This window comes from Phalacrocorax aristotelis, chromosome 1 (assembly GCF_949628215.1).
Source record: "Phalacrocorax aristotelis chromosome 1, bGulAri2.1, whole genome shotgun sequence".
NCBI classification, from domain to species: Eukaryota; Metazoa; Chordata; class Aves; order Suliformes; family Phalacrocoracidae; genus Phalacrocorax; species Phalacrocorax aristotelis.
In genome coordinates, this window is record NC_134276.1 from 30,264,289 (window position 1) to 30,291,430 (window position 27,142).

The following is a 27,142-nucleotide window of genomic DNA, read 5'->3' on the forward strand; positions in this document are numbered from 1 at the left end:
TAGTGGTCCAGGTGACGGACTCAGCCTGTCCTTGTGACCACTGTGAGTGACAGCTGAGCAGACCTGAAGGGACAGCCATGCACTGGGACAAATAACCCTGCTGGAGAAAAATTAAGGTTAGTTTACAGCTGTAAGCTTATCAGAGCAGGGGAAAGCAGGACATCCAAAGATGAATCAATAAATATGTTCACAATGGTATTGGAATCCTCTTTCAAGTGGAAATATCCCTCTGGTAATTGAAGTTATTCAAAGTCAGCGCAGAAGAGAGCATTAAGGGGTTGATTTACAGCAGGGTGGATGGGTTGCACCTGCTCCTGCTGGTGTCCAATTTAATGTGGCCTTGCTGATGTAGCTGAGAAATGAACCATCACACTCTTCGTGAGCACATTCCCCCCAGTTATACACTATTGTTTTCCTGCTGAAAGTTTTCTACAAAAATGTATGCATTTAGAGCAGTTTTTTTCTTCTTCCGGCAAGGCAACTGCCCTAGCAGACATCCTTCACAGGCCTGAGCAGGTCTCCACCAGCTCAAACCTGGACCTGGCATTCGGTTCCTGAAGAAGGAGATGCAACAGCTGAGGCTAGAGTGTCCTTTCTCTCCCGATGGAGTATCTCAGGGTACCATCAGTCTCATGGAAAGGAGGCTCCTGTCTCTCTCTGCTGTGCTTGAGAGACAGCTGGCTGCTAAGAATAAGGCAGGGGCTTTTCTTACTAGGAGGCAAAGCTGATTTCTTTACTCTTCAGGGAAGAGCTCAGGAAATCATCCACCTGATTTGCCTGCCAGTGCCTGGCTCCATGCCACCAGTTTCCCCTCCCCTGCGATGGCCTGGCACTGTCTGCTGGCTGTTCCCCAGCCCCCTCCCTCCTACTCCCACCACAACCTGGGTCCTTGGGCAGCTCTCTTGGGCTCTAGCACATGGGTCTTACCTGTGGCATCTGCATTTCTCGCCTCCCAGATATGAAAGCGTGTGCAAGGATGAAGTTGCAATGCAGTGTTAGAGCTGAACATGATTCATGGATTTCATTTCTGCAGGAACAAGCGGTAATTTGCAGTTGCACCCTCCTACCCACTGGTGTTGGCAGATGATGGTACTCAGCTCTGCCAGGGTTGGTCTGCTATTTGCTAAGGCAACAAAGAAAACTGGGTACACAAGGTGGTAAGAAACGCTTGTTACCGAGCCAAAATAATCCCTACCCAGTGTTATTCTGGATGTTAGCAGCGCTGGCTCTTGTGCTTCATGACAGTGGCAATGGCCAGACCAGCACTTGAAAAGGAAGCCACGATGTTAATATGAAACTTTTCTCAGAAGGGTGGGTCCTGGACAAAACAGAATGCTGTTGCCTTGCTCCCTGCAGGCTCTTCACAGAGCCTCAACCCTGCTGGACGACTGCCTCTGTCATGTTGCCTCGTTTGTGATGGTTGCTCAAGACTTCTGCATCATATCGAGGCAGGCTGATAGGATTACCCTTATGGCTCAGGCAAATAACTTTAAAACGGATATTTTTTTCCTATATTTTTGCAGGTGTTCCTACAGATGGAAAAAGGGAGGAAGCAGCAGAACAAAGGTCAGAAATCTCCCAGACGAATCTCCCAGAAATGGGATCCTGAAAAATAACTTGCTGATCCTGAAGTGGGTAATATTAAGCAAATTCACCAAGGAGCTAGGTGGGAGTTCTTCAGATACTGTGGTGACTGGGGCATCTGCAATCCTCTGAGCACAGTGTGATTCACTGCCTGGGGTTTACCTTTGTTCAGAGGAGAGGCAAACAGAAGCGGCAAAAAACAGCTCAAGAATTAGGTGGGCAGGTACTTGCATGAACAAGTGCTGGTTTCCATCATGAACTCTGTTTGCTTCCTATGCCCTTTTTTCCCCGCCCTTCCTGCCCTTAACTCTGAAGCATCGTCCCTGAGCCATAGCAGTTCTTGGAGATCAGGAGAGTAAAAATAAAAACCAGAGTAGCAGTGATTTTGGGAAGCTGCCCTTTCTCATATCAGTGCACAGCCTGCTTCATATCCAGCCGTGAGCTCTTTCTGACACAGCTGGAGTCTGGCAGGAGAAGAGATCTGGCTTTAAGCTGAGCTTTCAGGGCTCAAATGTGGGCTCAGCTCTTACAGAAAACATGCCCTCCTCCTCTTTCAAAGTGAGGTCTGCTGGAACATGCATCTAACAAAATAATATTGTTTTGTTTAGGTTTCTCTGTAGTAAGCAGCTCTACATTAGACCTAGGTTTGGTAACACAACGTTACTCTCAATTTTTCTCCAGGGCGACTGAAGCGTCACATGGTGGAGGGTCTTGTGTGAAGCCATGGAGAAGGCATGTGCCATTAACTACAAGGATGGCTGCTGGTGTTTCATCTGGAGTTGTTCTCTGTGCACTTTGTCCTGAGACGCTTTTCAAGCTGGGACCCTCAGCACTGTTATATTCCCGGCCCCTGAGGTTGTACGTTTGAAAATGTTAACGTGGCAAATCTGTATTGTGGAAGAAGATAAAATTAAACGAGACTATCTTGTTTTATCAGAAACATTGCTAGTAATAGAAAAGAAAAAGTGTTAAAAAGCTAATTGCTCTTTCTGAAGGTCACTTCTTCAAGGATACAACGATGCACTGATTCTGCTTGAGTTGTGGCATAGCACATATGCTCACTGCATGACTGTTGTAATTAAATATAAAACATTCATTTCTCAATGGATTTTTTCTCCTTGCTTAATGTGTCTCTCTTGCTGCTTTGTCTCATAACAACTCTATTAATTAAGAAAAAGTGTCAAAGGAGCAGCTGATGAATGAATGAATCATGAAATTACAAAATTGCTGTTTTTCAATGTTTTCTTTCTTTTAGAGAGAAGAGCTACATCTGTCTGTAAGTGCTTGTGTCAAATATGGGGACATTTAATATTGCAGTTCCTTGGAATACAAGACTTCTTTTACTTCAGTGTTTCAATAAGAGAAAAAATATTCATCGTTTGTTTAGGGAGAAAAAAAGAGCTAGCAGTTGTCACAGTGTCAAAATTAATTATTTTGGATTGAGCCATTTGTCTTGATCTTCATGACCCCCAAGAATTCCAAATACTTATCAGTCAATCTTTTAAATTCCTCAGCTAAACCCCATACCTCATTAAATAAAGAAATAAGGAGAGTCTTGATATGCTTTTCTTTAGGCCTGTCATTCCTCAGTCTGAAAATACAGATCGTGGCATCTAAAACTATTCTCAGGAGTTTCCTTTCTAAATATCAGAAAAGCCTTATGTTCCTCTATACATTTCATCACATTCTCATTAATGACACTTTCTTGCTGGTCCCTCTTAGGGCTAACTTCAAATACCACCTTCAGTAGTAGAAGGAGACCATAGGACATTAAATTTACTGAAGACTGTGCTAATGTCACCAAGCAAGAAAAGATTTTTGGGTGTTGTGATGGCCTAGGAAAAGGCAAGGGGAAAGAGAGAAAGGGTGTACTTGGAAGACACATCTGGAAAAATGTAAGATACATGTGAACCTTTTTGTGTGTGTGCCGGGTTCTTAAAGACATTGGGGTCTAATGGGAATATTGCAGAACGGAGAGAGTGACCCAAAATATCAGACTATAGGACTGTGCCTGTCCCACATTCTGTGCTTTCTTCATTCTGGGTGCAAAGCAAAACAGAGGTAGGCAATTCTGTAGCGTGTACCCTGCTGAGATACAAGCCACACTGGAGAAAAGCAGAAAATGCCTTTGGGCATTACGAGTGAGGGGGAAATGGTTTGAAGGCCAAAAAAAGTGAAGATATCGCCCCAGAAACCTTGTTTCCCAGTGCTCAGTGTGGAACAACCTGACCACTGTTCCAGCTGCTCTCTCAGTGCTTGGTGTGACCCACATGGTCTCCATAACACTGACCCTGTGCAACGGCAGAACGAGGCTGGGACCCCTCTCACCCCCCCTTAGCTGCTTCCGAGTAAGGTTTCCTGTGATGCCTCAGTGATGGGACGCTATAGCTGGTCTATGAGGGACACACATGCACATCCTCCCGTCTGATCTGCCGTGCAGTGGTAAAGCCTGGATCACCCAGGAGCTCCTCCTTCCCTGCCTCCCACCACCTTCCCCAGACAGCTGAGGCAGGCTGCTCTGAAGCCCTCCTGCTGAAACTTTCCACTTTGTGTAAGGCCAATTAAGTCTGTAGGGAGGCAGGATATCTGCTGATGGATGTAGCCAAGAGAAGCTGCTGGGCATACAAGCTTCCACTGTTTTCAGACTGTTGCGGCTGTAGTAATGAACCAACCACGTAAGAAATGTTTAACTGCTTCTTACAGGTGTGGATCCTGGAGCTGCCACACAAGGGCCTGGTTATGCATCACATCACAGAGGGGCCTTTTGCTTTCTCTGTGGCTGAGGGAATATCTGGTATTGATGGAGAAGGAGCAGCCACTGCCGCCTGCTGCTCCTTCCCAGGAGGATACAAAATGTGGCAGGAAAGGGCTCAAATAGCAGCTTTTCCACTGAGGCAATTAAGTGATTGTCAGTTTGAAGGGAGAAATGATGATCGATGATCGTTACTGAATTTCACACACCTTTGCTGAGCTAAGCAAACACATGTTTTACAGAGCTTCCAAAATCCCACAAGTGCTCCCTTGAGAGAACAGCTAGGATCCTTCCGCTGATTCTGTGCTCCCCTGTATCAGTCACCTTTGCCTTTCTTTGGGCTGAGGCCCCAGTGCTTTGGTGAGCCGCAGTAACGTGCACAGGTAACATCATCTTCCTCCTTCCAAACCACAGTAACGTCACAGCCAAAGTTCTGCTGATGTATCAGATCCAACATCCAAACTATGCCAATAGATACATGTCACATACATCATACATTTGATTCCATCATACATCTCTACTGATACATGAAAGCCAGGTTTTGCTCTGATCTGTGTTTTCTCAAGATTGATAATTTCTTCCCTGAGCATTCAGCGTACTTTTGTTCCTGCTTCCTTAGGGTGGCACAGCTGGTTTGTTTTCCACTCTTAGTTTTTCACCTTTCTGCCGTTTTTTTCCCATTCTTTCATGGTATGATAAGCATTATAAACTGGTATCCAGACCTGGGCTGCTGCCAAAGGGGAAGCTTAAATCAAAGGCAGATCAGAGCCATTTATAAATCAAACCTGAACAGTTTTTTTGCTGCAAGTTGTGTCTCACAGTATTGTGCACTGTGATAACTTGAAGGGGAAAGGCAGCAAACAGCCATGGTGTAAAGAGGCTCAGAGTGGCACCTAGTCCCCCAGACAGAGTCCAGACTTCTCAAGTTTCTCTCTTCCTAGCAAGTAAGACCTCACACAGAGTGGTGGCCCTTGCCCAGATCTGATGAGTCGCCTCTGCCGATAGTCCCCATTTCCCCAGGACAGCAGAGCAGCAATTAACCCCTTTCCTGGTGTGTGGGCGACTTCATAACATGCACCTTCATCTGTCAGGCCCTGTGGCCCACGGAGATGCCCCACCATGCACACATATAGCACGTATGGAAATGTGCTACACCACAGTTTCAAAATTTGCAGATCTGCTTTCTTGTCTTCCTACTTGCGTCTCGGGGCAACGCCAGCACCTCCCAAGCGCTGGGGTAGGAAGTGGTGATGTTCACTCTCTTGGTCAGCATCAGGGGACAAATCTAGCACTGTCACATTAGTTACTGGACTCAGCAGAAAAAGCCTCATGTCATTCAGCAGGACCTGCTCTCTTGTACCTGTAGTTTCTGCCCTGTGCAAAATCCAGATTGCCTGTGGCATCTTCCGTGAAGCTCCCCGGGAAAAAAATGGTTATTTTCATAGAAAAATTGTTGCTCAATCCCTGAGACTGCAGCTCCCTCCAGTCTAGTTCTAAGAACCAGCAATAAGAAATAGGACTGACAGTTATTCCTATCACCCTTGTGAGAATTCTCTTATGTAACTTTAATTTAATTTATATACCTTTTTCTATATAGCATTCTTTTCAAGCACCCAGACTCTTAACTCCTGTATCACAGATTGCAGTCCCCTGTCTGTGCTTCTCATCCATCCTTATCTCAAGTCGTCTTTCTTTTCCCATGCCAGTCTTTACAGGATTGCATATAATTTTCAGAAGATTTCACACTTCTGAAAGTCCATATGGTTGTCAAATTCTTTTCTCATGCCACTTGTTTATAGCTTCAAAATAATCAACATGGATTCACACATTCTTTTTTTTTTTTCCTTTTTTTTCCCACAGTCTCTTTTGTACGCAACTCCAGTAAGATTAATTCACTTCTCCAAATGATGCTGCCAAACTTGACACATCAGCAGAGAAGGCCTGGGGCAAAAATCTGTTCCATCTTGCTATGCTATTCATTCATGTCAGGCTGCAAGCTAGCTGTCACTCCAGAGAGCTGCCAGGTTTTCTTTGGACCATCTACCAAAAATCGCAGCATCAGAAAAGGCACGTGCTGGTGACCTGGTATGTCTTACAGACAACAAGCCTCCACGCCTAGAGAAGAGCCGGGCACACCTGCAGCTGCACCCTCGTGGATGTCACTGAAAGATTCCCAGTGATGTGGAAAGCTGAGTTTTGTACCCTGCAGTGTGCTAGAGATAAAGTAAGTACCAAATCCCATTGATTCAATAAGGCGGTGCTAAGGAGAGGAGCGGGCAGGAGGAAACGAGCCTGGAGCCTGTCCTGCTCTGTTCTGGACACAGAGCCGCAGGCAGAGCCCCAAACTTGGGTCCTGTCTGAAGAGATGAGACAGGGGATGTGGCAGGGAGTGGAGGAGATGGAAAGAGCGGGAGCACTTCCAGGCTCGTGTTGGCCGAGGAGGGGTTAGTGCTGTACTGAGCATGATTTTTATGGGCCTGGGTTTTACGAAGGAGAGGGATGAGCCAGGTAGGAAGACAAAGAAAAGAAAAGATTAAGGGGAGGAAGGGAAGGACAGGAAAGAGGAGGTTCTGTGGGGACAGGCAGCATGAACCCTAGGGAACCATCTGCAAGGGAAAGGGCTGAAACAGTGAACCAGCCCATCAGCTCAGAGCAAAAGCTGTCCTGGAAACCTGGAAAACACTCTCTTCACTCGAGCCCTGTTGGCAACCTGACAGCATCAGCGTCCTTAGCCCCTGGGGCTGACGGCTCCCCTCCACCATCCCCATATCTCACCCCAAAGCCTTGAAGAGCAGGGTCTTGCATGGCCCCGCGTGCCTGGAGCTGCTGCACTATCTAGGGCTAGAAAAAGGGAGGAAGGTCACATCTGGATCTTATCTTTCTGCTCCTCTCCTGCCCTTTGGCTTGTCCCAGCACTCCCCTGCCCTCATCTCCAGCTCTTGCCTCCCCAACACACATGCAGGCGGGCAGCAGCAGCAGCCCCAGCAGCAGCTGTGCCTATTGCTGCTACAGGCAGCCCCAGAACTACTTTCTTCAAAATTTCTGCACAGCCTTTACAAACATAACAGGGTGGGAATGAGCACCCTCACCCCTCCTGTGGGAAAACCACAGAGCAACCAGCTCTTGAAAGCAAGCAAGGCAGCAAAGTGCTGGGAGAGAAACTCAAGGGCAGAGGCTGCATTTCTGTGGCTTTACGTGGCAGAACAGAGAACGCTGGCAACTAGTCAAAATCCATGAGCAGAGAATTAATTAAAGCTTTGCTTTCTTGTGACCAAAAAAAACCCCACAGAGTAGTTAAAAAGTGGGACTCATAGCCGCGCCATGGCAAAACGTGTAAAATATCACCTGCTCCTAATCACAATCCAGTTTTGGAAAAAAAAAAAAATCAGTCCATGCAATAGCGTATGTGAACTGCAGAAAGATGGCTGTTAACTCACCGAAGTAGGAGGAATTATGAAATTAGTATCAGGCATTGCATTCTTAAGCTGTATCAGTTTCAGGAGGCCCTGTCACCAAGTGCCTTACACCTAAGGAGCAGGGGTGCTCTGGTGGCACTGCTAACCTAACAAGAAGTGTTGTCTTGCCAGGACTTGGGTCATACTTAGCAGATTATCTCCGTACCAGGAGGGCTAAAATTTCCATCAGAGTAAATAGGGGAATTTGTGACAGCCAGCCGGCTTACCATGTCGTGCTCAAGGGCTTGTTGGCAGCAGATGCTCGGCTCCATCCCGAGCACAGCCTGAGCGGTCGCCTCGTGGGCTGTGGCTGCTTCCTCACCTGTGACTCTGATGCAGCAAAATGGCACGGCAGAGCTTTTTGGGTCATCAAGCCACTGGGTTATTCTGCTGCCCAGCTTTGTGATGGAATGGAGGGTGATAAAGCACAGTGGCAGGGTGGAAGCCCAGCACAGGCTCTGTCAGCAGCTAATAGTGAACCGCAGGGCACAGAGGGTGTGAGGGCAGGCAGGTCTTGATGGTGGAGATGGCTGGAGCAAGGCTTGCTTTCTACTGTGCTGTGACGTGAACGTCACTGCGTTCACCCCACGCTCTTCGGAAACACTTGCTGCAAAGCGCCCGGCAGACTCTGGGGATGGGGGCATGTCTCAGGCTCACCAGGCACTGCTATGGGGTGCGGAGGGGACAGTGCCAGGGCCCACAGGGTCCCCTGCCAGGTGCTCAGGGGTGTCACTTGCCTGGGCTGGCAGCTCCTTGTGCTGACACTCGTGTGCACGAAGACCACGAGATGGCACTAGCAACTTTTGCAGGCGGGTGGTTTCCCAGCGAGGTACACACAAAAAAAAGCGTGCTGCATTGCTGTGATCTCATCACAAAATACAGGTACTCCGCAGTCACGGAGACATGAACGGGGTATTTCTCTTACTGACTGGTCAGCTTTGGCTAAATCCATTGTCATTTCATTATGTACTAATGGTCAGCAGTTTTTATTTATGATGGGCAGATTGGATTAATGGCCTCCACCTACCAAGATATTTTGCATTTTATGCCTCATATATTCAGGAGAAAAGTGATTAAAAAGGACAATTGCTTCTAAAGTGAACCATGCTTAATGCAAAAGGCTGAGTCAAAGCAGAGACAGGGTGTGCCTGTTCCGTTGTGAAGCTCTCAGACTCCAGATGCCCTTTCTGTGGCCAAATTGAAGCAAGACTGTCTATCTGTAAATTGCTAAACAAAAGCAGGCTGGATACTGATCTCCAGCTCCAAGGCCAGTCCAGCACTGTTTGACTTGTGCCCACACGCTTCAGAGCTTTCCCATCCATCACAGACATACCACACAGCAGCTGGCCTGGCTTCCCTCCTGGACTGCTGTGGGATCCTTATGGCTCTAGGACACAATTATCCCATTTTGCAGGGGAGATTGTTATCTGAAATAAAGCGAGGACTGTGTTGCAGCCCAGCTGAGTGGTGTTTTTACAGCTTGACTCCGAGGGGCTGAGTTTCATGCCCTGTAGGATGCCCAAGGGCGTGGGGAGGACAGGCTGATGCAGTCTGGTGGCACACTGTTGGAGGTGGAGGGGCCAGGCTTGTTGTAGCCTCTTCCAGAGGGAACAGTCCTTGGGGTGAAGGGCACTAGGAGAAAGCTGCTTGAAGAGGTCCAAAACAGAGCCAACAAGCAACCAAGCGATCCAGTGTCTGAACCTTCTCCCTGTCACTCTTACTTTTACTACTGTAGACATTTACCATCACAGGATTTACAATGCCTTGCACCGCTTTCTACACCGAGCAGGTGGATTCCTCCCCAACATGCACATGTGCAGGACATGTCCTCCCAGTTATCTCACAGCCCGGTCATTCCTGGGCTCTGGGTGACAGGATCCTTCCCAGGTATTGAAGTAACATTGCCCAGCACTCTGCGTTGACTTCTCCCAGAACGGGAAGCACTCAGTGAAATGATCTGGGTGAAGGCTGCAAATAAACATGACGCTCTTCTCATGTAGGGCATGAATTCAGTACCGCTCATTGCCATGAACTGCTGTGGAAACCCAAGGAATGAAAAGAGATTCAACAGCAAATTTGACAAATTGATGGAGGATAAATCCATCGGTAGCACAATGTAGCAGTTGGTCACACAGTGATCTGAACACAGTTTTTGGCTCAGAAAGTCTGGGTTATGTGTAAATTTAGCAATTTACACTATGCTGAGTCCTGGAAGCTGGGAAAGGATGCCACAGGGAGGATTGCTCTGTACTCAAATGACACTTAGGCTCAGATGAGAGAGAATTCATTATCTGAATAGAATTAAGTAGTTTGGGGAAGATTCAACCTGGTTTTGTGAAGGGAAATCACACCTCATAAATCTATTAGAGGCTTCAGAAGGCATTAACAAATAGTTGTACTGCTAAGAATGGCTATCCAAAGTCCTTCGTCAAAGCCTCTTAAAGAAACCATGCTGAGATGGTTTAAGAGGTAAGGTTATGTGAATAAAGGACTGATTTAAAGGCAGGAAACAGAAGGTAGAAATAAATAGCCAGTTCTGACAGTGGAAGGAGGTTGGCAGTGGAGTCATGCAGGGATTTGTACTCAAGCCATTCTGTAAATCCACAGTGCATCTACATCTCCAAAACTATGTGTGGTTATGGACCCCCTGGTTCAAAAAGCACATAGCAGAATAGAAAAAAATACAGAAGGGTAACAAGAATGAATAAAAGCATGGAATGGTTTTGCTGGAAATGGAATCCTGTGAAGAATAAGTAACTAGATTAGGACTTCGCAGCTTGAAAGGAGAAAACTGACCAGAGGGAGGTTTTATAGAAATCTGTAAAACCATGAGGTGTCTGAAAATGGTGAACAAGAAACAGTTATTGACTGTCTCTCCCTAGAGCAAACCTAGGGGGTATCAAATGGAGTTAGCAGGTTTGGCAGATAACCCTTCCTGTACAACATGTAGTAGTTCCACAGGTAGCAGTGGAACTCCCTGCCACAGGCTACTGCAGATGATAAATGGACTCAGAAAGCAATTGGACAAATCCAAGAGAGGAAAACTATTTTTAAAAGTGCCATCTATGGCACCTCAGCGCTTCCTGAGCCACACAATCATTCATATAGCCTCGAGGGGGAGGTGATTCTGCCCCTCTACTCCGCTCTGGTGAGACCCCACCTGGAGTACTGTGTCCAGCTCTGGAGCCCTCAGCACAAGAACAACATGGAACTGTGGGACCGGCTCCAGAGGAGGACCACAGAAATGATCCAAGGGCTGGAGCACCTCTCCTATGGGGAAAGGCTGAGAGAGTTGGGGTTGTTCAGCCTGGAGCAGAGAAGGCTGTCGGGAGACCTTATTTCAGCCTTTCAGTACTTAAATGGAACTTTAGGAAAGATGGGGACAATCTCTTTAGCAAGGCCTGCTGTGACAGGACAAGGGGTAATGGTTTTAAACTAAAGGAGGGTAGATTTAGACTGGATATAAGGAAGAAATTTTTTACGATGAGGGTGGTGAAACACTGGCACAGGTTGCCCAGAGAGGTGGTAGATGCCCCATCCCTGGAAACGTCCAAGGTCGGGTTGGACAGGGCTTTGAGCAACCTGATATTGTTGAAGGTGTCCCTGTTCACTGCAGGGGGTTTGGACTAGATGACCTCTAAAGGTCCCTTCAAACCTAAACCATTCTATGATTCTCTGGATATGATCTTACGAAGGCCACTGAAGTGCTTCCTACCTAGGCATGAAACTGCAGGCTTCAAAAAGCTTCTGTACAGGATCACAAGAGCTCATCGCTTTGCTGATACCAGCCACTGAAAACATCAATGTGTTCCAATATTCCAATTTCTTCAATAGTTAACATACTCATGGTTTTATTCTGCTTCTAAAGCCCTTTGTGAGATGGGAGTGCCTTACCATGACCAGGGTACCTCCATTCTGCTGGGCAGATGGGATGGCCAGTGCCAATGCTCAGGCTGCTGAACCTGAAAATCACTCCTGAAACACCTCAGCACTTTCAGGATGTAAAAAAAATGATTAGAGATGTGATGGGACAGTTGCATAACTAGAGTTGCCATGGCTTGATACAGGCTCTTTTGGAAAGGATGGCAGATGGTGGTGGGGTTTGTGCTCTAGGCACCTGAGTGTCATCAAGGCATGCATGTTTATGAGGGAACAGAGGATGAGACAGTCAAGAGCTCATGGGTCAGGAGAAGCTAACAAAAGGGATATTGTTGTGGGCATCTCCTACAACCCACTCAATCAAGAAGAGAAGATGGACAAAGCCTTCTTTGAACAACTGTAAACTGGTTCAGAACAAACTAGAACAGTTTCCATCTTGTGTAACTGGAAAAACCTTTGAACTGGAAAAACCTGTCTTCACTCACAAGATCTTCACTCACAAGGTCTGCTGTCAGGCCTGCGATGTGTCTCTATCTAGTAGTGAAGTGTGGAGGAGAAAATTACTAATCACACTAGAAGACTGAGTCAGGTATGCAATAAGCTGCACATACACAACTCTACGCGGCTGGATGAGCTACATCTAACAGTGCTAAAGGAACTAGCCAGTGTCATTGTGAAACTGCTCTCTATCAGTTTGAAAAGGCTGTGGTGATTGGGTGAAGTTGCAGATGGCTGAAAGACAGAAAATGTCATAACCCACTTCAAGAAGGGCAAGAAGGATGGTATGGGGAACTACAGGCTGACCGGTCTAACCTCAGTCCCCTGGAAGATTATCAAGAAATCCTCAAAGCTGTTTCCACACTACAGATGGACAAGAAGGTGATTTCAAAAAGCCACCATGTATTTACTAACAGTAAGTCATGCCTGACTAACCTGATTACTGGCTTTGATGAGATGACTTCTGTGGTGGACAGAGAAAGGACAGCAAATGTAATATTCCTTGACTGTAGCAAGGCTTTCAATAGTCTCCCACAGTATCCTTGTAGCCAAATCAAAGAAACGTGGACTACAGTGTGGGTGAATAACTGACAGGATTGTCAGACTCAAAGAGTATTGGGCAACAGTTTAAAGCCTAACTGGTAGCCAGCTGCAAGTGGCATTCTTCTGAGGTCAACACCGGGTTCAGTGCTGTTCAACGTTTTCATCTATGGCTTGCATAAGGGGATGAAATGCACCCTCAGCAAGTTTGCAGGTGACCCCCAACTGGGGTGGAGTGACATTGAAGGGCAGGGCTACTATTCACAGAGACCTTCACTAGCTGGAGGAAGGTGCCAATGAGAACTTCACGAAGTTCAATAAAGACAAATGCAACTCCTGCACCTGGCATGGACTAACCTGGTATGACAGCACAAGGTAAGCACCTACTGGCTAGGGAGCAGCTCTGCAGGAAAGGATCTTGGGGTCCCAGTGAACAGTAAGTTGAAAATGATTAAGCAGAGCACCCTTGCAGTGGTAAGGCCAGCAGCATACTGGGCAGTATAAGCAAGGGAGTTGCCATCAGGTTGATGGAAATTATTCTTCCTGCCTACTGAGGACTCCTTAAACCACATCCAGAGGGCTGTGTACAGTTCTGGGCTCACCAGTATGAGAGAGAGATTGACAAACTGGAGAGAGATCAGACGGTGAGGGAGCTAGAGCATATGATGTGCAAGAAGAGGCTCCAGGAGCAACTGAAGGCTTCCAATATGTAAAGGGGAATTATAGAGAAGACGGTGCCAGAGTTTCTCAGAGGTACACAGCGAAACAACATGAGGGAAAGATCACAAGTTCAAACATGGGAAATTCTGACTGCAGGTTACAAAGTAATTTTTTACCATGACAGTGGTTAAGCACTGGCACACATTGCCCAGAGACACTGTGAATTTGCCACCTTTGGATATTTTGAAACCTGACCGGACAAGGTCCTGAACAACCTGATTTAACTTCAAAGCTCTGAGGTTTGAGCAGCTTTGTGCCTGCTTTCAGCAGACACTTTGGACTACACGACCTCCAGAGGCCGCTTCCAAATCCTGATGTTTCTACGACTCTATAACTGCCATATAAATATATATAAAACCCACAATGTTAAACCATAAAACCGTAAAAACAAAGCCAAACTTACATAGCTCTGCATATACAATGTAACGCTGACATGCAGACACGTCCCATGAGGGGAATAAAGAAATGTATAAGATATCACCACACACTGATGGAAATAAGAGGGAAGCACTGTAATGAAGACCAACATCCATGAAACAAACCAAGATGGGGTTTAAGCATGCAAGTCACCACTATGGGTCACAGCTCCTAATTTATCATTCAGCTTTACTGGAGCAAATGATTTGCAACAACACAGTGATAATCAAAAGATCTGGTCTGCAAAGGCAAAGCGGAGTCCAACATAAAAATATTTTTGCTGTGTTTATTTTGTAATTATCCCACCGACACACACTGCCAAGAGCTGGAGAGCTTGTGTCACTGCAGTCATTTTGAAAACTAGTTAAAATCGTCAGTGAGTGTGTAATACTTCATAAATGAACACACAGAAGGTTAAGCGCGATTGACTTTTCATCTCTATTTTATTTCACAGAAGCAACACATTCTGGGGTGAGAAGGAGAGAAAGTTCAGGTAAAAACTTGCAGTTCTCAAATGACATTGTTCATAACTTAACAAAAACAATAAGTAAAAGCCATGAAACTTGTGCATATTCAACTCTCTGAAGAGATCAGCCCCTTCTTAAATAATGGGAAGATAATTAATGAAGCCTACCTTCAGTGAAACACTCTTCAAAATCTGGCTTTCTTTATTATAGACAAAAAGTTTTCTGTACACTATCATCTCTGTTTTATCTGACAGTAGGCCACTCAGTTATTCCAAAATTTGGTTACAAGCACCATGAATGTAAACAATTAAAACTTCAATTTCTAGTTAAGTATCAGCAAACAGAAGATAAATACTTGGAGACAGAACCAGTACAGACAGCAGAAATTCAGAGTCCGTGGAAGCTCATTTGGCTTTCTTCCCATTAGGATTAACGTGGTAAAATCTGGAGCTGAGATGTTTGCAGAGCTGCTGGTTAATGCTGCACAGGAGCCTCACAACTGATGCTTGAGCTATCCTGTGCTTGTTTGTAGACCTCCAGTACCAGGGCTTCCTGCCACGTCAGGAGATGGGCCCCAGATGCGCTGACTCCTCCTCTCAGAGTCACACCCTAGGTGGAAAGCTGTTTCAAAGCCTCCTCTTCATTAAAAGCCCCAATCAGCTTTTGTCAGGGGTCTGGATGTTGGCATGATTCCAGGATCAGACACATCATCTCAAACCAGTTTTTCATTTCATGTTCACATCAAATGTTACCTATGTTATTAAAATATTGTGAAAAGGCTTTTTTCTTCCTGTTCCAAATAATGAATGCTAAATTTTTTAACAGATTTGAACCAAGTTTATCATATTATTATTGGTTGTCATATCTGTAAGTGGTTAGTGTTGATAAAACGGCTGTCCCATAAATATACAATGCTATTTTCATAACTTATTTTTGTACTACCACAAATATGACAGAAAATATCGAATAATAAGTTTAAACCTGTGGAGTCTGACTGTCCTAGGCATTGCTGCTCTTTTGGTGAATTGCAAGCTGATGGAAAAAACTGCTGGTCTGACCTCACAGTGTTTTACAAGTATTTTGACAAGGTACAAACAATAACATGGAGCACAACTTTGGATAAATTGGGTCCGCTGTGTTCAGACGGGGTTTGATCTAAAGGCCACAAAAGTCAGACGAAAGACCACGTGGATTCTGAAGGAGTATAGAGCAGGTAAACACATGCACACCACGACAAATCCTTCATTGGTGCTATTTCTGGTCCCAGACATTTCTTAAGAGAACAGTTTACCCAAAACTGCAGTAAGCCTAAACAGTTTGGAGGGTAGGAGGAGACTCATAATCTCCTGTGCTCTCAGAGCTTGAACAGATTTTCCTATTTATACATTGCGTTTAGCACAAAAGACAAGGTCTACCTCTGGTACCTGCTATGATAGCATCTCACAAAGAGGAAACTTGGACGTCAGCCTGATGCCTCTTTCCCTGTGTGTAGAAAATGACAGCAAAAGGAAAAAGCCTTGAGCAGTAGCATCCTGACTCTTGACTATCCCTCTGGCCTCTTCTGGACTGGGGGTGCAGGTTTAATGGAATCCCCCCTCTTCCCCTATAAACCTGTACTCAATTTCACCCAGGCTTTCCTCCAGAATTGTTTGTACAAACTGTGCATTTACTTAAATGGGCCAGGGGAGCTGTTCCACTTTTTGCAAATATTATTTAGAGTATGTGTGTGCTTTTTATTTTTTTTTTTTTTCCAAAGCACTAATTCTTCTGAGTAAAACTACCTGGTAATATAGCAAATATTTTTCTCCACAAATGTGTTTTTATTCCATCCACCACAATGCCACCATGGCAGGTCTTCAGCATCTGTACCTGTATTTAGTTACATACAGCATTATACATACACCTTTTAACATGGTCATTTTCTCACTGGCTAGGCCAGAGCTGCAATCAGCACCACTTCTCCACCAAAAATGTAACTTTCCAGAACATGCATGATACAATCTGTATATACAACTTTAATTCTGGTGAAGGTACTTAGCTGTCATATTAACAGCTTTTTACTTACTTTTTTTGGTTTTTCTTTTCTTTAAATACCAAATGCATTGTAGCAAAACAGGTTATCAAGAATGCCTATTTTAAAAACGTCACTTGAAAAGCCAGTAAATTGGACTTGTTCTCCCTTTGGACAGAGGTATTTGAGAAGAAACATGTTTTATTCAGAAAGAAATATGCTTTCACTGGAAATAATAAGTTTCTGAATTAATTACTTTTAACAGTAAAATAATAACCCCTTAAAAAATAGGGAGGTGCCATATATTTGGGACTAGTGGTGTAGCAATATATAAAAATGCTGGGTTATCTTCCTTGTTTTGTATTCCAAAAACGTAAGCTCTGTATTGCCTGAGTTAGAAGTAATAAACATGGTTTACTTGGGTTTACCACTGTTTACACAAGCGAGTCAGACAACAGCCCAGATGGCTCCCTTCTAACTGGAAAGGATGGGCTTTTTGAGGGGATGGGTTGAAAATGTTCTGTAAGGTTTCCCTTTTGGCACTTTTTGCATCCTGGACTGTCAAAGCACCAGAGATTCCTCTTCCCTGGGGAAGGAGTGAAGCTTCTCCCCACCTCAGCACTGCCAACTCTCAGAAGTTAGAAGGAACTGTGTGTGTCCTCACAGGAATCATCTTGCCTGGCTCCACTGGAGACATGTTACTGGGACCTGCTGTGCTTAGAGCTGCCTTTGGAACTTACGAAAGGGAAAGAAGACACCTTTTCCCTCCCATCTTTCCTGAGTTAAGGGAATTTCTCAGAAAAGTTAAAGCAGTTTGGTGTCACAAATTACCCTTCGGCTTCTCCCAGAGAAAACTGTATTATTATGTGCCTCTTCTGGCATTTCCTTCACCACCAGTCCAAGGGTCAGTCATAGAAACCATCCACCTTGCACTGCCGCAGACAAGCCTCTGATCATCCCCTCCAGCACAAACGTACAGGTTGCAAGCTCAGACTGCTTCACTGTACATAGTTTGGGGACACCCATCTCTGACGGTTCCGAATGCTTTCGCCAAATATTTAGCGTGCTCTGCTGCATCACCTTCTCCTCAGCGAGGAACCTTCTGCAAGCTCAAGGTGGGCCCACTGCTGTCGTTCACAGACACACTTGCCCTGGAAGGTGTAAGACAGAGAAACCTCAGATATAAAATTCTTCTTCATTAGCTGGTGAAGCTGGGCAAACACCACCACGATCATCCAGAGAACAAGTAGCTGCTCTTGAGGACTGTTTGGGCTGCTTGGAGAGAGATGCTGATGTGAATGAGCTGGAAGACCATTCAGACAGAGAAGGCAGTGAACTGTCAACTGATTCAAAAGTATAGCACATGGCTGATACAGGCCTTCCACTGGTGGCTGCCCGTTTAGTCTTACCAACAGTTTCCTTCTCTGGGGGAAGAGAGGTTTCCAAGTCATTGCAAAATCCATTAAGGGCAGAGTATGCAGAGACCACAGACAGGTCTGAGAAGGACAACTTCATCCCTGTGTCTACATCAGTCTCCTGGGCCCCCTCCAAATCATCAATGTTAAGCCTAGGGCTGCATCTCCATGTTTTCAACCTGGTTGCAGGTGAGCCAGTATTTAAAAACTGAAATGGTTCACTGAAAAGAAAAGTCTCTGAGGCTGAGGAGGAGCTCACTGTGGGCAAGCAGAACAGCGACTTGCTTCGTTGAAATGACCACGAAATGCTGGAGGCACTGCTGGATCTGCGTGTGAAGTCTCCTCGATCACTGTGTCTCAAATCCTGCTGGGAGAAACCAAGATGATGACCAAGGCCGTTTCCGTGATGTACCTTGTTTTGACCCATTTCTTTTGGTTGTTCAGGGACAGATTGGTGGCTCTGAGGAGGAAAGGCTGGCAGAGTGGTGAAGCGGGAATCTGTTGACACAGATGGATATAGTTGCTTGTTCTGCCTTGCAGACTTCCTACACCAACTGCGCGCTTGCTGCAGCCGGGAGAGGGAGAAAAGAAGATCACATTAATACAGAATTGGCAGTCTTACAACTGTAAGTCTCCATTGCTGAGTTGTTACTGCAAATAATTACGAAGCAGACTTCATTCAGTATGCTTGCAGCAAATGTTTCACTTCAATAACAAAGAGAAAGCACCCAGCCAAAATCCCAAATATTTACATAAGAAGCCTTGAAGACAACAAGAATAAATGGTAGAGAAGCCCTGCCTTGCAGGCTGAATTACACTAGCTTGAAATTCTCACTTACTATTGACTTGTTCAGATTCATTCATATTCTGTCTTCCAACATTACTGCCTTAGTGGACAGCTAAAGAACAAAAATGAAGAAATGGGAGATGTATGTTACCATCTTTATTATTTCTCATTTCTTCCTTACTGTAGTGCAAATGTTTTTATTTTCTTCTCTGAAATCGCAACAAGATTTTAGCAAGCAACCTCATTCTGTGTTGTCTCAGTGGGAATTTGCTACTTCTTTCAACGCTTTCACATCTGGTTAGTTGAACAGTGCACCCTAGAACCCACTTGCTGTATTATCTAGCTCCTAATTACTTTAAGGACAGCTTTGGACATCTAATTTGCTTGTAGACATCTAGCCTGAAGAACTAACCTGATGGTTATGATCGGAATCTGGACCTGCATCTCATCCCTAGGGCAGGATTCAGTTGTCTACCTGCCAGATACTTGAGCGCTTGCACAGAGACAGCAGCTGTGACAAATGGGCAGCCAATGTCCTTCTCCAAAAGCTGCTGGAGGCCAGGTGGCCTTCCTGTGGGATTAGACTGTTGTGTGGGTAACTGAACTGAGCCCCTACTGTCCAAGCAATCATAAGATTTTTCATCGTCCCACTTATCTCAGCAAGGCTTTTAGAAGTTCGCATTCTAAAAATTTTAATTTAAGTTCTTTTTTCTGGAATTTCTCACATAACACAAAATGCTAGATTTCTGTCTCAAAAGGGACAGCAGGACAAAGTGCAAGATCATACCCTTGAGTACGAACATTAATCTCAGCTATGGGACTTGTCATTTGGAAACAACAGAGGAGAAAGTACTTGTTACCTTGGTCACTATGTGCTATTGAAGTGACAAGGCTATGACAAACATGCGTCTGGGCAGTCTCAAGTAAGTTAACACTGTGTACAACACTGCTATGGCCTCATCCAGAATGCTGCACATGAGTCAAGTCATGTCTACGTGAAAAAGAATAAATTCAAACTGAAAAAGATGCAGCCACAAGAAAAAAAAAAAAAAGATGAACTATCCATTAAAAAACCTGAACCACAAACTAATAAAAGGTTTCTAATGACAACGGAAGTAGGAGAATCTTCTGGGTGAGTAATGGATAAAGAAGAAGCGTGATCATTTTACCACAGAGATTATATGACATGACAGGAAGGGATGAGACCTGGCAACCAAGGAGATCCTTTGTATCCACTGTGTCTAAAAGAACTCCATACACTGCTGCTTCTAACATGTTGCTAGTGCACGTCACATTGTCTTAGTGACCCAGATCTGTCACAACCATCTTCTGGTTTTTACTGCAGTGGTTTTATAGGCAAAAAAGGATTTTCACATCTGCAAAAAATGTTTTGCTCATTCATGTTCATGTAGCTAGAGGTGATTCATAGGACAGCCAAACTATAGGAGTTCACTTAGGCGTTGTAGATTAATATCTATATATACACCAATGTATATTTAATGAGGTATGTTAATTCATAACCTATTTCTGTATAATATAATAAGCTGTTTTCCTTAGTGGCATAAAGAATTAAATCAATTAATGGGGAAATTAACTACAGTAGTATAGCGGTTTCATTAACTGGTGAGAAATTGAGTACAAAAGAGTCAAATAAAGTAAGTCAAATTGTTAACAAAACATTAACCAGAAATCAGTTTAGACTTCTACATGCAACATTATTTTATTTATGCAACAGGTGAGCTGATTTGTTTAAAAAATTGCTCAGCAAGATAAAAGACTTGTGTCCATGAAGAAAATACCAGATGTTTCTTTACTGGAGACATTTCTGGATAACCCATTAGTAACAATATGTCATGCTGAAAGTACACAACCACATCACCGTACTCTTTTGCTGAATTTTTTCAAGAAAACACCCCTCATTACATTGCTGCTTTCACCAACCAAGGTACTCTTTTTTCCTGTTCAGTAGTTCTGATAACAAATACACTACATGGACTCAACCACCACGCTTGCTAATCAACATAAGCACCTCCAGAACACTTCTCCCACCTCTCTCAGAGAAAATGGTGGGTTGCCTGACCAGGGCTATTTTTTATGCTACCTTCTTATGTTTTCGTAGATTTAGTTGATAATTTGGCAGGTCAAGCATCCAAAGGAACCAAGGATCCAAGCAAGTGCAGTCTTTTTGTTTGTGAAAAGGTAAGGAGACCCCTGGGATCACAAGGACTGGTAACAACTCAGACAAAACTGTATGTGAAAACACAAGGCTTCTGGGGGTCAGATCTGGCACTTGCACTGGGGAGTTCTGTGGGCAGTATGAAAGTGTCGCCTTTACCATGCACAGACCATACCATCTGACTATATATAAAGTAGAGCCCACAGACATCACAGGTAGGATTTAGTTGTCTAGTTAATACAACCAATGGAGTCTGGAGAGCAATTCAGTCTTCCCTAAAGGAAATTCCTGTGTCTGGCTAGCTGAATTGTTCTCTAGGTCTGTGGGCTGTACTGACTACACATCCATTGACTACAGTGAGAACACAGACTGTAGCTCACGTAAAAATACCTGCAGTTAGACACCAGTTTTAAGTGTCTATGATCTGGAGCCAAACCAAATCCTGTGGAGATAACTCCCATGTGCTCATTTTGCTCTGATGTATAGATGAGACATTCTGCACACTAGTAAGTCTCATGCATTTAGATTATGGTAATAATTTATTATTCTTATTTATTGACACAACTTTTGACACCTGTTCCAAATAAAAAGTAATTTAATTTGGTTTCTCAGGTCACCACTGGTGAGAGATACTGGGTCTTATTCAGCTGTGTAATTGTGGGTACCTGCTGTATCCTGCCTGGCCTAAAGCACATGCATGGGCCACTCCATATCAGGGATTTCAGTGCCTGGGAATGTTTCTGGGCACATTTAATTTATTAATACAGGTAAAGTCTTAAGCATTTTGGGAATAAAGCACAGACACAAGAATAGCTGTTTTGGCTCTTTCTAATATTTACAAACTCTCCAGTTTAAATCAGCTTGTGTTAGTTTTGGTTTGTAGATACGCAGCGCAATCACTACAGGTGCAACAAAACTACCAGTACTCAAAAGGATGCTTACCCAAGGCATCACCTGTGAGGGTGTGGAGCGGAGGATAAATGGATGAGGTGAGATGGAACACCCCTGCTAGAAGCCCTGGGGGCTCTCGTGTAAGAACTTTCTAACCAAAATGCAGATAAAAAGTAGACACTCAAAGGAAAGGGGAAATGCACTTCTAAGTGGGAGCACTTGGAAGGGCCAACCTGCCCCATGCATCTGAACAGCTTTAAGTACTTGGCCTAACTGGAACATACTTACACTAATGAGAAAAATCTACTTTAGGTAAGATATTAGTTTTAATGTTTTGATATTTTAAACTTTTTTCCTAGCTCTTTTAACATTCCTGTGGGCAGATAAGAGCATTTCATTTTATACAAGGTATTTACTGTTATTCTTGCTACTGGGTCACAGCTCCCGGGTCAAGCCCAGTTGGCCTGGCAGGAGGTAATGGTGGATCAGCGAGGAGAAGGAGACAAGTACAGCCTGCCCTTAGGATGCAGGGCAGGCCAAGAGACATCACTAACACAGCTTATTTCTGAACAGCTCTGTTTATAGGAAGAATTATTTACCTTGATCGTTTTTTGTTTAGATGTGTTAGAATTTAGAAGACCTATTTTCCAGTGCTGCTCTTCATGATATGGGCAGAAAAGGGAAATAATAGGGGGAGATTTTAAAAATACTTTCATCTTAAAGCAACATAACTGAAAACTTTCCCAACCGTGAGAATTCTGGACTGCACAACTGTACTACAGGTAGAGTGTCAGAAGTACCATCTCATGAAATACTAGTGAATAAAGACTACAGGCTAATCCTATATTGTAGAGAACTGGATTATGTGGACTAATAAGACTTTTCTATGTCTACGTTCTGTAGCTTGTCAGAGATCACAGAGAGGATTCGATGATTTAGCCAGGATTAAAACTCAGGCAAAACTAGCTCCTAGTGCTGTGCCAAGGCCGTTGACTGTGCTCGCTCGTACCAGCCTGGCACGGCAGAGGGTGAGCTGCATGCAGCCTGTGCGTTCATGTGATTGCTTCTCTTCGTTTTACCCTTACAGTGCCTGACAGTCCCACAAAGTTCAAACTGGGTTTCCATGTGTGACTGCTCTCAGAAGAAACCACAAAAAGCAAGCAGGAGATGCTGATCTTCCACTGCCCTTTTCGCCATGAGATGCTGAAAACGGCAAGACCTATTTTTGTGCCTTGACGACAGTGTGATGCACGTGCAGCTACTCTTTTCAGCAGATCTGCCTTCTTCCTCCTCCCCAGTTCTTCCTTTGGCTTTGGAAGCCGTTGCATCTGCTTTAATTTCTCTGAATTCTTTTCTTTTTTAAGTCCTTATCTTCAGCCTTCTCACAGCTTGCTTTCTGCATTGCCTGTTATCTGGCTGCAGCCCAGCAGAGCCCTGCCTGGTACAGCCATGCTGCCTGTGTCAGGCACAAGTGTGGCAGAGATGCTGGAGAAGGGGTCAGCTACCAGAGAGGACAAAGACTCAGTCCAAACCAACATGTTGCTTTTGACTGAAATTCCAAATACAGGGAGAGAGATCTGTCAGAGCTCACCATAAAGACACACAACAACCCTGGCCATTGGGTAAACTGACTGAGATTAGCTTTCTAACAGAACAGATTTTTTCATCTGGCACTAATCTGCTGCTCATTTATAATCTCTGCACAAATCTTTGTGAAGCCTGGAGGGATTTAGAGTCTTTGTGTATTACAATGGGCTGCAGAAGAATTTCATGATGAATATCCACGAGCACCATAAACAGCTTGGGGCAAACCTCACAGAAATGCACTTTCGACTTCACTTGGGCTTCCTATACCTGACACAAAAAAATCTACGAGTGCTTCTGCAGTCTATTTTAAGTTATCTGCTTTTTAAGAAAGCAGATAGTGATCTCATTACACATTATCTGTGTTAAGCACTGCCAGCAAGGCTCTGCTGAGGTCAGAACCCAGCCAAACAGCCAGCACAGCAATGATATCACCATCTCAGGCCCAGATTTTGCCTGCCTTGCTCAACAGGAGTGCAACGGTGTTTATATAATTGTATTAAAACCAGTGGGATTGATCCAGGAAAAAAAAAAAACAACACAAGAAAAAGTGGCAGAGGTTGGTCCTCAGTATCACCATAATAAGTCTTACTTGAAAGGCAAAATGTATTCAGAAGTGCAGCATATCAAAAGGCAAAATTTGCAAATTTGATTTAAAATTGTTGAACATATTTGAAAAGTGGCATGTACTGTGTTTACAAAACTAGAACAGGAGGGTGTTTTGTAACGCTAAATATTTTCACTCTCAAGAGTTTTTGCTGGGTGTGTAGAGTCATCAGAGACCTTGCTATGCCATGAAACATAACTACACTAAGGGAAAAGACAGAGAGAAAGTACCTTAGGAAACAACTAAAAAATCTCCTCCTATGTGTGTTAGTGACTGATTCACTGTGTCCCCCCAAAACCCAATCATTAGCACTAAGAAGAACCAAACAGCTACGGCAATAAAAGGAAAGGAAAAATGGAGTAGAAGATTTTTAAAAACAGGAGCCTGTTATTAGACTTACATATTAATTCAATCAGTTTAAGGCACCTCCCTTGACTGAGTCAGTTTTTACTCTAAAAGTCTGTTCTTTTCACCAGTTTCAACAGAAACTAGAAGCAATTTTTTGTAAAGGGGTCCTGTATACATCCTTGCTTGTCCTTGATGCTTTTCTTGACATTCTTCCTCTTTGTGTTCAGATCTGCTCTATCTGCACTATTAATTCCAGCAACCTTGAAGCTCTTTTCTCACCTCCATTTTCCTTCTTGCAGGCCAAACTCTTCTCTGTAAAAGTGCCCTCTCTTTGCCTGTTTTGTCTCCTTTTTACTTTCTCTGATTCCTGGTTTACTTGCTCCTCTTGCTCTTTTCTACTTGTACTTAACTGTAGTGACTCATGACTGCAGTAGTGGGACTGTGCTTTTGTTCCTTTATTTCTCAGAGTTTGTAATTGGTAATACTTTGAGTAGCAGGGACGAGATGATTTAACTGCATTTAAGGCTACAGGGGTACATTATGTCATCCAGTCTGACCTTGTGTTCATCATTTTACAAATCATTAAGCCATTTCTTTACTGAGCCTGCTGACACTTAAGACAGATGAAAGCTTTTCAGTTTTCAGAAGACTAAATTGCTGCTGCAGGCAGGAGTGTAAGACAGAGGTGCCACAAAGCTCAAGGCTCCTAAAATGGTAGCAGGTTGACTAATGCTCCTTGGCTGCATGTTTTATCAAGATCATACAAATGCTGGATGACCATCAAGGCACCCAAACTGGAAACTAAGGAAAGGAGAAGGAACACTGCTTTGTGTTGGTGAGAGGAAACGCAGAGCCAGGTGAGGACTGGAAGGGTTTGGAGGGTCAGCTGAAGTAAATGCAACCGTGACCACACTGATCTGGGTCCTAAATCTCTCATCAGAAACAGAAGTGGACCCTGAGCCTCCAAGATTTGCCTCTTCTTGTCCAAGATAAGCTTGAGACAAATTATTCCCCATGCTGCATTTCTTTTAGTCTCAGTTGGAGCTGTGAGAGGAAAAGGAAAGGCTTTGTCCTAACCTCAGATCTTGTAATTATTTCGACCTCAGCAGCTCAGTAATTCTCACCCTTGCTGTCCATGTATCTAAGGCAGGGTATTTTCTGCATTATCTGATCCCTCTTTCCCAGCTCCTTGCTTCAGTTATGGGCAGTCTCCAGCACTCTGTAAGACAGCACTATCTCTGCTCCCTAAAACACGTTGGGTCCGTTGTGCATCATGGAAAAATTTCTCCCCCTGATTTCAGCATTCAGCTATCTCGCGTTGTGAGGTTTGACTACAACCATACTTTTCATGCAGATACATACATGTTTTAAATAAGCTGAGGGAAATAAAGGCACTTTTGTTCTCCTTATGGCCCAGATAAAAGGGGATGAAGAGATGAGTTCATGAGTCTCACAGACACCGGTATGTAATACACTGAACAAACAAAGAGGTTTTCAGCTATAAGCTTTTGATTCTTTTTTTTGTATAATGTATTTGCTGATGTCTGTGTAGGCATGTAACCTTCATGCTGCTTCCTATCTTCAGGCATCTTGCAATGCAAATGCCTAGTACAGAATGCCTTTATGCATGCAGCTGGCAGAAATCTTCACCCCCAGATTGACTTCTGGCAACTCCAAGGACGTATTCAACAGTAACATACCGATCTTGTACATCAATGACTGCAGCTGACCTCATGAAACCATTAGGGGATGACTACTGCCTGACCATATATCTAGAGTACTCATTTTGTACACCAAGCAATGGAGAAATCTCCAAGGTAGCAGACACCTGAGCTTGCAGGTAGCACAGCAGCAGGTTAATCATTCTTATTGACTGGGTCCATGAGCAATCTTTTCTCAGAACCAAAGCTTCAGGTAATATACCATGTTTCCTAAATATGATTATACCACTTCTGAACTCAAGGTTACAGTTGCCCAGTAAAGGTAGGAAGAACACCGGCCAATTAACTCAGCAAATCAGCTTTAAAAACCCCTCTAACTAAAAGCTGTGATCAGTTAACATTTGCACTCTTATTTCGAGGATGCTCTATAAAGCAACACTAGGTGGGAAACAGCTACCCCATAAACAGTATAGGTTCATTAGCACAACAACTGGCATAAAAGCCTTACAATGCCAGATCTGACTACATTGTTTCAGACAGGCTTAGCATAGACTGGTAACAAACCACACATTTCTCGGGATTTTTGTCTTGGCTTCTGCCAAGTTGTTTGCTTCTTGGTGCTGAAGATGGTGGAGGGGGAGGGATTTCAGCAAGAAATTGGTTATTACCAGGTGAATCAGGTGCCTGAACATAGGCGTTGGGTCCATTTTGGTATCTCCTAGGGTGCCTGCCTGTCATTCTAGGAGGCCTGCAGGTCCTGAGTCTCATCTGCCAGGACACCTCTTCTGGGTGGCTCAGGCACACTTTGGCATGTAAAATGGCAGTAGGTCTTATGCCTAAGCGCGGAGTCACTACCGAGGTGAGATACTAATTTGCTGTCGCCCACCTTCCTCCAGAGTATGTCTGCATGTCCCCCCTCACGCAAAGCAGCTAGGAAATTCTGCCAAAATATTACCTTTCCTACCCTATCCAAAGACATTCTCATGATTTAAAGAAGACTTCTGTGCACTTTCTCCTGTCTGCTTACTAGCTCTGTTTCCCAAACATGCATAGCCAAGCCAGTCCCTTCAGTTATAAACCTTCCCTGCTTCCCATGTTGCACTGCCAGGACTGCAAGCTCATTAGCACTTCAGCTGTCTCTGTGAGGATTATGCCCAGAGGCAGCCTGGAATTTAGACAAGACCTATAAAATTGGCAGTATATTCAGTATACGGTGTATTCTTAGCTACATTATTTACGTGTTCTTCCCACTGCTCTGACAAGAGCTCCCCAGAGCTCCTGCTTCTGGGTTTAGCACTGGTGAAGCAGAGTGGGTGTCTTCACACAGGACCCAAACATGCTCTTAAGCCT

At 44.3% G+C, this 27,142-nt stretch overlaps 1 protein-coding gene across 1 annotated transcript in view; it reads right to left on the reverse strand.

The window, feature by feature from the left end:
• Window positions 1-14,283: 14,283 nt before the first annotated feature.
• The window catches only part of FAM124A (family with sequence similarity 124 member A), a 45,698-nt gene continuing 32,839 nt past the window's right edge, over window positions 14,284-27,142 (reverse strand). The window contains exon 4 of the mRNA XM_075086273.1: window positions 14,284-18,303. Within this exon, the coding sequence (XP_074942374.1) occupies window positions 17,500-18,303 (804 nt within the window). The 3' untranslated portion in view covers window positions 14,284-17,499. The remainder of the gene's footprint in view (window positions 18,304-27,142) is intronic.